This window comes from Ctenopharyngodon idella, chromosome 1, assembly GCF_019924925.1.
Source record: "Ctenopharyngodon idella isolate HZGC_01 chromosome 1, HZGC01, whole genome shotgun sequence".
Lineage (NCBI taxonomy): Eukaryota > Metazoa > Chordata > Actinopteri > Cypriniformes > Xenocyprididae > Ctenopharyngodon > Ctenopharyngodon idella.
Window position 1 is genome coordinate 35,577,860 of NC_067220.1, and position 11,053 is coordinate 35,588,912.

The 11,053-nt window shown below is 38.9% G+C and overlaps 1 protein-coding gene and 1 long non-coding RNA gene across 2 annotated transcripts; both read right to left on the reverse strand.

Annotated features, from left to right (window-relative positions):
• Positions 1-515: 515 nt before the first annotated feature.
• On the reverse strand, positions 516-5,983 carry LOC127512088 (integumentary mucin A.1-like). Its single transcript, XM_051892693.1, has 3 exons — positions 5,821-5,983; positions 761-1,638; positions 516-650 (listed from the first exon to the last, which is right to left on the reverse strand). The coding sequence occupies exons 1-3, from the start codon at positions 5,981-5,983 to the stop codon at positions 516-518; spliced, it is 1,176 nt and encodes a 391-aa protein (XP_051748653.1).
• A 1,546-nt stretch (positions 5,984-7,529) lies between these two features.
• LOC127511200 (uncharacterized) lies at positions 7,530-10,451 on the reverse strand. Its single transcript, XR_007929872.1, has 4 exons — positions 10,353-10,451; positions 8,279-8,331; positions 8,117-8,156; positions 7,530-7,967 (listed from the first exon to the last, which is right to left on the reverse strand). It is a non-coding gene; the product is annotated as an uncharacterized LOC127511200 (long non-coding RNA).
• Positions 10,452-11,053: the final 602 nt, after the last annotated feature.

Here is an 11,053-nt window from a genome sequence, read left to right on the forward strand (position 1 = left end):
TTGCAGCTGGAGCTTCAGATGAGGTTGCAGCTGATGTTGTTGCTGTGGGAGATGAAGTTGTAGTTGTTGAAGCTGTAGCTGTAGTTTCTGCTGTTGTACTTTCTGAAGTTGTAGGCAGCACTGTTGAAGTAACAGGTGTTGTTTCTGTACTGACAACTGTGGTTGGGGGAGCTTGAGTTGTTGTGGGTTCAGCTGTAGTTGTGGTCGTGGGAGGTGCAGTTGAAGTTTCTGAAGTTGTAGAAATTGTTGTTGAAAGAACAGTTGAGGTTTCTGGACTAACATTTGTGGTTGTGACAGCTTCAGTAGTTGTGGTTACAAGAGGCACTGTGGTCTGCGCTGTTGTACTTTGAGCTTCAGAGGACGCTGGAGTTAATGAAGTAGTGGAAGGTTCAATTGGGGTTGTGGATGCTGCATTTGTTGTTTCAATTGCAGTTGTTGTTTCTGAAGTTGTAGGCATTGTTGTCGAAGCAAGTGTTGTTGTTTCTGAAGTTGTATCTGTTGTTGCAGCTGGAGATTCAGATGAAGTTGGAGCTGATGTTGTAGTAATGGGAGATGAAGTTGTGGTTGTTGAAGCTGTAGCTGTAGTTTCTGCTGTTGTACTTTCTGAAGTTGTAGGCAGCACTGTTGAAGTAAGAGGTGTTGTTTCTGTACTGACAACTGTGGTTGTGGGAGCTTGAGTTGTTGTGGGTTCAGCTGTAGTTGTGGTTGTAGGAGGTGCAGTTGAAGTTTCTGAAGTTGTAGAAATTGTTGTTGAAATAACAGTTGAGGTTTCTGGACTAACATTTGTGGTTGTGACAGCTTCAGTAGTTGTAGTTACAAGAGGCACTGTGGTCTGCGCTGTTGTACTTTGAGCTTCAGAGGACACTGGAGTTAATGTAGTAGTGGAAGGTTCAATTGGGGTTGTGGATGCTGCATTTGTTGTTTCAATTGCAGTTGTAGTTTCTGAAATTGTAGGCATTGTTGTCGAAGCAAGTCTTGTTGTCGAAGCAAGTGTTGTTGTTTCTGAAGTTATAACTGTTGTTGCAGTTGGAGATTCAGATGAAGTTGGAGCTGATGTTGCAGTAGTGGGAGATGAAGTTGTGGTTGTTGAAGCTGTAGCTGTAGTTTCTGCTGTTGTACTTTCTGAAGTTGTAGGCAGCACTGTTGAAGTAACAGGTGTTGTTTCTGTACTGACAACTGTGGTTGGGGGAGCTTGAGTTGTTGTGGGTTCAGCTGTAGTTGTGGTTGTAGGAGGTGCAGTTGAAGTTTCTGAAGTTGTAGAAATTGTTGTTGAAAGAACAGTTGAGGTTTCTGGACTAACATTTGTGGTTGTGACAGCTTCAGTAGTTGTGGTTACAAGAGGCACTGTGGTCTGCGCTGTTGTACTTTGAGCTTCAGAGGACGTTGGAGCTAATGTAGTAGTTGAAGGATCAATTGGGGTTGTGGATGCTGCATTTGTTGTTTCAATTACAATTGTTGTTTCTGAAGTTGTAGGCATTGTTGTCGAAGCAAGTGTTGTCGTCGAAGTAAGTGTTGTTGTTTCTGAAGTTATAACTGTTGTTGCAGTTGGAGATTCAGATGAAGTTGGAGCTGATGTTGTAGTAGTGGGAAATGAAGTTGTGGTTGTTGATGCTGTAGCTGTAGTTTCTACTGTTGTACCTTCTGAAGTTGTAGACACCACTGTTGAAGTAAGAGGTGTTGTTTCAGTACTGACAACTGTGGTTGTGGGAGCTTGAGTTGTTGTGAGGTCAAGAGATGTTGTGGGTTCAGCTGTAGTTGTGGTCGTGGGAGGTGCAGTTGAAGTTTCTGAAGTTGTAGAAATTGTTGTTGAAAGAACAGTTGAGGTTTCTGGACTAACATTTGTGGTTGTGACAGCTTCAGTAGTTGTGGTTACAAGAGGCACTGTGGTCTGCGCTGTTGTACTTTGAGCTTCAGAGGACGCTGGAGTTAATGAAGTAGTGGAAGGTTCAATTGGGGTTGTGGATGCTGCATTTGTTGTTTCAATTGCAGTTGTTGTTTCTGAAGTTGTAGGCATTGTTGTCGAAGCAAGTGTTGTTGTTTCTGAAGTTGTATCTGTTGTTGCAGCTGGAGATTCAGATGAAGTTGGAGCTGATGTTGTAGTAATGGGAGATGAAGTTGTGGTTGTTGAAGCTGTAGCTGTAGTTTCTGCTGTTGTACTTTCTGAAGTTGTAGGCAGCACTGTTGAAGTAAGAGGTGTTGTTTCTATACTGACAACTGTGGTTGGGGGAGCTTGAGTTGTTGTGGGTTCAGCTGTAGTTGTGGTTGTAGGAGGTGCAGTTGAAGTTTCTGAAGTTGTAGAAATTGTTGTTGAAGGAACAGTTAAGGTTTCTGGACTAACATTTGTGGTTGTGACAGCTTCAGTAGTTGTGGTTACAAGAGGCACTGTGGTCTGCGCTGTTGTACTTTGAGCTTCAGAGGACGTTGGAGCTAATGTAGTAGTTGAAGGATCAGTTGGGGTTGTGGATGCTGCATTTGTTGTTTCAATTGCAGTTGTTGTTTCTGAAGATGTAGAAATTGTTGTCGAAGCAAGTGTTGTGGTTTCTGAAGTTACAACTGTTGTTGCAGCTGGAGCTTCAGATGAGGTTGCAGCTGATGCAGTAGTGGAAGGTACCAATGTGGTAGGTGAGGTTGTTGTTGCATGTGCAGTTGTACTTTCTGAAGTTGTAAATGTTGTTGGAGCAGCAGCAGTTGTGGTTACAGCTGTTGATGTGGTTTTAAGGTCATCTATGAATATAGCTGGTGTTTCCGCTGGAATTTCAGATGAGGTTGCAGCTGATGTTGTTGCTGTGGGAGATGAAGTTGTAGTTGTTGAAGCTGTAGCTGTAGTTTCTGCTGTTGTACTTTCTGAAGTTGTAGGCAGCACTGTTGAAGTAAGAGGTGTTGTTTCTGTACTGACAACTGTGGTTGTGGGAGCTTGAGTTGTTGTGGGTTCAGCTGTAGTTGTGGTTGTAGGAGGTGCAGTTGAAGTTTCTGAAGTTGTAGAAATTGTTGTTGAAATAACAGTTGAGGTTTCTGGACTAACATTTGTGGTTGTGACAGCTTCAGTAGTTGTGGTTACAAGAGGCACTGTGGTCTGCGCTGTTGTACTTTGAGCTTCAGAGGACACTGGAGTTAATGTAGTAGTGGAAGGTTCAATTGGGGTTGTGGATGCTGCATTTGTTGTTTCAATTGCAGTTGTAGTTTCTGAAATTGTAGGCATTGTTGTCGAAGCAAGTCTTGTTGTCGAAGCAAGTGTTGTTGTTTCTGAAGTTATAACTGTTGTTGCAGTTGGAGATTCAGATGAAGTTGGAGCTGATGTTGCAGTAGTGGGAGATGAAGTTGTGGTTGTTGAAGCTGTAGCTGTAGTTTCTACTGTTGTACTTTCTGAAGTTGTAGGCAGCACTGTTGAAGTAACAGGTGTTGTTTCTGTACTGACAACTGTGGTTGGGGGAGCTTGAGTTGTTGTGAGGTCAAGAGATGTTGTGGGTTCAGCTGTAGTTGTGGTCGTGGGAGGTGCAGTTGAAGTTTCTGAAGTTGTAGAAATTGTTGTTGAAAGAACAGTTGAGGTTTCTGGACTAACATTTGTGGTTGTGACAGCTTCAGTAGTTGTGGTTACAAGAGGCACTGTGGTCTGCGCTGTTGTACTTTGAGCTTCAGAGGACGCTGGAGTTAATGAAGTAGTGGAAGGTTCAATTGGGGTTGTGGATGCTGCATTTGTTGTTTCAATTGCAGTTGTTGTTTCTGAAGTTGTAGGCATTGTTGTCGAAGCAAGTGTTGTTGTTTCTGAAGTTGTATCTGTTGTTGCAGCTGGAGATTCAGATGAAGTTGGAGCTGATGTTGTAGTAATGGGAGATGAAGTTGTGGTTGTTGAAGCTTTAGCTGTAGTTTCTGCTGTTGTACTTTCTGAAGTTGTAGGCAGCACTGTTGAAGTAAGAGGTGTTGTTTCTATACTGACAACTGTGGTTGGGGGAGCTTGAGTTGTTGTGGGTTCAGCTGTAGTTGTGGTCGTAGGAGGTGCAGTTGAAGTTTCTGAAGTTGTAGAAATTGTTGTCGAAGCAAGTGTTGTGGTTTCTGAAGTTGTTGAAATTGTAGCTGTAGCTGTAGTTTCTGCTGTTGTACTTTCTGAAGTTGTAGGCAGCACTGTTGAAGTAAGAGGTGTTGTTTCAGTACTGACATCTGTGGTTGTGGGAGCTTGAGTTGTTGTGAGGTCAAGAGATGTTGTGGGTTCAGCTGTAGTTGTGGTCGTAGGAGGTGCAGTTGAAGTTTCTGAAGTTGTAGAAATTATTGTTGAAATAACAGTTGAGGTTTCTGGACTAACATTTGTGGTTATGACAGCTTCAGTAGTTGTGGTTACAAGAGGCACTGTGGTCTGTGCTGTTGTACTTTGAGCTTCAGAGGGCGCTGGAGTTAATGTAGTAGTGGAAGGTTCAGTTGGGGTTGTGGATGCTGCATTTGTTGTTTCAGTTGCAGTTGTTGTTTCTGAAGTTACAGGCATTGTTGTCAAAGCAAGTGTTGTTGTTTCTGAAGTTATAACTGTTGTTGCAGCTGGAGATTCAGATGAAGTTGGAGCTGATGTTGTTGCTGTGGGAGATGAAGTTGTAGTTGTTGAAGTTGTAGCTGTAGTTTCTGCTGTTGTACTTTCTGAAGTTGTAGGCAGCACTGTTGAAGTAAGAGGTGTTGTTTCTGTACTGACAACTGTGGTTGTGGGAGCTTGAGTTGTTGTGGGTTCAGCTGTAGTTGTGGTTGTAGGAGGTGCAGTTGAAGTTTCTGAAGTTGTAGAAATTGTTGTTGAAATAACAGTTGAGGTTTCTGGACTAAAATTTGTGGTTGTGACAGCTTCAGTAGTTGTGGTTACAAGAGGCCCTGTGGTCTGCGCTGTTGTACTTTGAGCTTCAGAGGACGTTGGAGCTAATGTAGTAGTTGAAGGATCAGTTGGGGTTGTGGATGCTGCATTTGTTGTTTCAATTGCAGTTGTTGTTTCTGAAGATGTAGAAATTGTTGTCGAAGCAAGTGTTGTGGTTTCTGAAGTTACAACTGTTGTTGCAGCTGGAGCTTCAGATGAGGTTGCAGCTGATGCAGTAGTGGAAGGTACCAATGTGGTAGGTGAGGTTGTTGTTGCATGTGCAGTTGTACTTTCTGAAGTTGTAAATGTTGTTGGAGCAGCAGCAGTTGTGGTTACAGCTGTTGATGTGGTTTTAAGGTCATCTATGAATATAGCTGGTGTTTCCGCTGGAATTTCAGATGAGGTTGCAGCTAATGTTGTTGCTGTGGGAGATGAAGTTGTAGTTGTTGAAGCTGTAGCTGTAGTTTCTGCTGTTGTACTTTCTGAAGCTGTAGGCAACACTGTTGAAGTAAGAGGTGTTGTTTCTGTACTGACAACTGTGGTTGTGGGAGCTTGAGTTGTTGTGGGTTCAGCTGTAGTTGTGGTTGTAGGAGGTGCAGTTGAAGTTTCTGAAGTTGTAGAAATTGTTGTTGAAATAACAGTTGAGGTTTCTGGACTAACATTTGTGGTTGTGACAGCTTCAGTAGTTGTGGTTTCAAGAGGCACTGTGGTCTGCGCTGTTGTACTTTGAGCTTCAGAGGACACTGGAGTTAATGTAGTAGTGGAAGGTTCAATTGGGGTTGTGGATGCTGCATTTGTTGTTTCAATTGCAGTTGTAGTTTCTGAAATTGTAGGCATTGTTGTCGAAGCAAGTCTTGTTGTCGAAGCAAGTGTTGTTGTTTCTGAAGTTATAACTGTTGTTGCAGTTGGAGATTCAGATGAAGTTGGAGCTGATGTTGCAGTAGTGGGAGATGAAGTTGTGGTTGTTGAAGCTGTAGCTGTAGTTTCTGCTGTTGTACTTTCTGAAGTTGTAGGCAGCACTGTTGAAGTAACAGGTGTTGTTTCAGTACTGACATCTGTGGTTGTGGGAGCTTGAGTTGTTGTGAGGTCAAGAGATGTTGTGGGTTCAGTTGTAGTTGTGATCGTAGGAGGTGCAGTTGAAGTTTCTGAAGTTGTAGGCATTGTTGTCGAAGTAAGTGTTGTTGTTTCTGAAGTTATAACTGTTGTTGCAGTTGGAGATTCAGATGAAGTTGAAGCTGATATTGTAGTAGTGGGAAATGGAGTTGTGGTTGTTGATGCTGTAGTTTCTACTGTTGTACTTTCTGAAGTTGTAGACACCACTGTTGAAGTAAGAGGTGTTGTTTCAGTACTGACAACTGTGGTTGTGGGAGCTTGAGTTGTTGTGAGGTCAAGAGATGTTGTGGGTTCAGCTGTAGTTGTGGTCGTGGGAGGTGCAGTTGAAGTTTCTGAAGTTGTAGAAATTGTTGTTGAAAGAACAGTTGAGGTTTCTGGACTAACATTTGTGGTTGTGACAGCTTCAGTAGTTGTGGTTACAAGAGGCACTGTGGTCTGCGCTGTTGTACTTTGAGCTTCAGAAGACGTTGGAGCTAATGTAGTAGTTGAAGGATCAGTTGGGGTTGTGGATGCTACATTTGTTGTTTCAATTGCAGTTGTTGCTTCTGAAGTTGTAGAAATTGTTGTCGAAGCAAGTGTTGTGGTTTCTGAAGTTGTTGAAATTGTAGCTGTAGCTGTAGTTTCTGCTGTTGTACTTTCTGAAGTTGTAGGCAGCACTGTTGAAGTAAGAGGTGTTGTTTCAGTACTGACATCTGTGGTTGTGGGAGCTTGAGTTGTTGTGAGGTCAAGAGATGTTGTGGGTTCAGCTGTAGTTGTGGTCGTAGGAGGTGCAGTTGAAGTTTCTGAAGTTGTAGAAATTATTGTTGAAATAACAGTTGAGGTTTCTGGACTAACATTTGTGGTTATGACAGCTTCAGTAGTTGTGGTTACAAGAGGCACTGTGGTCTGTGCTGTTGTACTTTGAGCTTCAGAGGGCGCTGGAGTTAATGTAGTAGTGGAAGGTTCAGTTGGGGTTGTGGATGCTGCATTTGTTGTTTCAGTTGCAGTTGTTGTTTCTGAAGTTACAGGCATTGTTGTCAAAGCAAGTGTTGTTGTTTCTGAAGTTATAACTGTTGTTGCAGCTGGAGATTCAGATGAAGTTGGAGCTGATGTTGTTGCTGTGGGAGATGAAGTTGTAGTTGTTGAAGTTGTAGCTGTAGTTTCTGCTGTTGTACTTTCTGAAGTTGTAGGCAGCACTGTTGAAGTAAGAGGTGTTGTTTCTGTACTGACAACTGTGGTTGTGGGAGCTTGAGTTGTTGTGAGGTCAAGAGATGTTGTGGGTTCAGTTGTAGTTGTGATCGTAGGAGGTGCAGTTGAAGTTTCTGAAGTTGTAGAAATTGTTGTTGAAAGAACAGTTGAAGTTTCTGGACTAACATTTGTGGTTGTGACAGCTTCAGTAGTTGTGGTTAGAAGAGGCACTGTGGTCTGCGCTGTTGTACTTTGAGCTTCAGAGGACGCTGGAGTTAATGTAGTAGTGGAAGGTTCAATTGGGGTTGTGGATGCTGCATTTGTTGTTTCAATTGCAGTTGTTGTTTCTGAAGTTGTAGGCATTGTTGTTGAAGCAAGTGTTGTTGTTTCTGAAGTTGTAGAAATTGTAGTTGAAAGAACAGTTGAGGTTTCTGGACTAACATTTGTGGTTGTGACAGCTTCAGTAGTTGTGGTTACAAGAGGCACTGTGGTCTGCGCTGTTGTACTTTGAGCTTCAGAGGATGTTGGAGCTAATGTAGTAGTTGAAGGATCAGTTGGGGTTGTGGATGCTACATTTGTTGTTTCAGTTGCAGTTGTTGTTTCTGAAGTTGTAGGCATTGTTGTCGAAGCAAGTGTTGTTGCAGCTGTAGATTCAAATGAAGTTGGAGCTGATGTTGTTGTAGTGGGAGATGTGGATGGTGCATTTGTTGTTTCAGTTGCAATTGTTGTTTCTGAAGTTATAACTGTTGTGGTTGGAGCCTCTGTTGTTATACCTTGAGAATCTGATGAGGTTGGAACTGATGTTGTAGGCTTGATAAGTTCAGTAGTTGTTGAAGCTGTAGTTGTAGGCTCAGTTGTTGAAGCACTGATTTAAAAAAAAAAAAAAAAAAAAATATATATATATATGTATATATATCTATATATAAAACAATAAAAAATTATATATAAAATTTTTGTATTAGATAAAAAATTATACGATTGAGAATACAAACAATTAATTATAATTACACTTACGTTTGTGTTTTTGTAGAATGAATAGCACACCACAAACACACTGTAAAGAGAAACACAGTGCTGTATAAGTTTTCATTATTTTTGTGTATATAAAACAGAACAATTCTAAAACAATCTGTAGAACACAGAACAGAAAAATATACAGATATTTTAAGTACTTACATAGGGTGAATACAATTTTTCTAGTGCCATCCTGCTTGGAAAGATAAAAAACGCTAAAAGAGAGAAAGAAAAAATCATCAGTTATTTTAATTGTTCTACAAAGAACAACCTTTCCCTACAGTCAGAGGCTGGAATATCTACAAATGAGTATTCTTTCTGATCAGAACAGAAAAGAGGATGCAGTTAAAGCAGGTAAAGAGCCTAGCACAGTGATTTTCTTTTGTTTTCAATATAAATATGCATGAATTGTGAACTTTTTGTGAAATGTATGTAATGGTGAAATCAAAAGTGCCAATATTCTAATGTAGGCTACACAACATATTTGGTTCAGTCCACCATTAAAATATAAGCACATCAAGCACAAAAGTATATTATAAATAACTAGGCCCCATCTGACCAGGGCCCACTTGGTGCATTTATATGCAATCTGCTTTGCAGTCTAAACACTTTGCAATAGCTACTTGTGACTAACCATAGACTGGAAAAGATTTGAACAGCATACAACAATAAAATTTTTGGCAGGTACACAGTGGAAAATTGTAAATATTTGAATATTTAAATAATTTATATTATATTATACATGCTATTACATTATGCAGGCTATAATGTGCTAATACTAAAAATACTGTGTGGTCACCTGAAAATTTGTATTTTGTAAATTTGTAAATGTAATCAATAATATAGCTAACACTACTTAACTGTGACAATTATGTTTATTAGGCCTACAAAAAGTTGTGCTTATCATGTAAAGGTATACAGATATGTCTTGACCATGATTGTCATGTCTGGCATGGACAGATTGCGGTGTATCGATTTAAAGAAATAAAATACTAATTTGTATTATATACATTAGTTTTGCAATCAAAAATAATACATTTATTTATTTTTTCTTGTTGTTTTTGACAAATTTAGCAAAAAAGGGGAAAAGATCCATTTAAGTTGCTTGTAGCCTAATAGATTTGCGAATGTTCCAGTCTCTCGTTAAGTGATGTCCAGTGTAACTAACTTGATGCACACCTGGTGTAACCTGGGGTAACAAAATGCAGATTAAATTCAGGGCTTTTTAGAGATACCAAATATTTGGAGGTTTCACCATGACAACTCCCTCTCCTTTCTTTAAAAATGACTGACATTGATTGAATTATCAAATATAGCACTGGAAATATGATATTTTGTAATTATTATTTAAATCTTACTAATTTTCAAATTGTTTGTCGTAAATCAACATCTCAGAAAATTGAATTGTTATGGGGTTTCAAATCAGAATATGACTTTCTGTTACGAATCGATTTCATATGTCCACTAGTGGATACCAGGACTTGTAAATCAGGCATTTTGGGAGACACAACAAGTGAATAGGGAAATAAATTATATATCACTATTCCTATGAAATATTAGATATTCTTATGAAAATGTTGCCAATTATTACTCTCATTATTACACTTCTTTTTTTCATTACATGTTGACCCAAGAACACATTAATATGCAAATTAGATACAATGTATAGACGCTTTGTATAGAATGGGACTTTATGGCAATTTTACACACATATCACATAAATTAAAATAGTATATCAAATCATTCTGTTATATATTCCATAACATAGTTGTGAATCATCTTTATACAATGTTTGGTTAAAGAAAATCCTGAAACCTACAAATTGATTGGTAAATGAAAAAATCCATTGTTTTTGCCTATACATATGTCTTTCATGCCTTTTTATTTTTTGAATAACTGAGTCCTGATGTCCACTACAGTGAACCTAGCATAACATATGAATAAAATATCTTTGTTTCTTATGCTCCAAACAATGTAATAATAATAATAATAATAATAATAATAATAATAATAATAAAAGCTAAATTCACATAAATGTATTAATTATAATAAATGAATATTAGGCTAATTGATAAACTGGCATATTAGTCTGCGAGCAGAGATCAATTTAAATGCCCTACAAAAAAAAAAAAAAAAAAAAACGCTTAATGGAACGCTTAATGGATAAAATATATATATATTTTTTTAAATGTATCAGTTCAAAATTAATCTATTCTTCATTCATCCAGTGTCCTACCTCCTCCCGTACTTCAAAGTCATAACCATAAATAACAAACAATATTCCTTTCGATAGTCCTTGCGATGCTGTATGTGATTCGTTTCAGTTCAACGTTTAAAGACTGACAAGAAAAATTTGGGGCAGAGTATTTCAAAGGTGTGTTGACGTAGGCTATAAGGTGTGGTACACTAACAGGTGTAATTAGATGATGAATCTCTGCAGCGCGCACTAGCATCGGATTTTCAAAGTTATTCCACAATAAAGGGTGTAGCACAACTACGTTAAAAACGTTTCTGTACGTCGCGACACAGACTATTTGAGACAGCCTATCAATAAATTTACTGACAAAGATGGAAACAAATGAAATCACAAAGGATGATGTGCAGTCAAACCAAAAATTATTCAGAAATGTTTGATATTTTTGATATATTTTTACTAGTGGGTGCAGGACACTATAGTTCATTTATGTAAGTGAGGATAGCAAAATAAACTGTGACATATTATACCCAAAAATTCTTCATACATTGGACTACCAGTAAAATTGATAAAACTTTAGAACCAAAAAATATCCAGACACTTGACCATGTTTTGCTTAAGTGTTATCTGACATAATTAAGATAATTTTTTTCTGACACAGTTTAACTCTGAGATCTTGTCATATTTTATTAGCCTACCATTTTTTAACTATAGTGAATAAACTGAATTAATGAATGAAATGT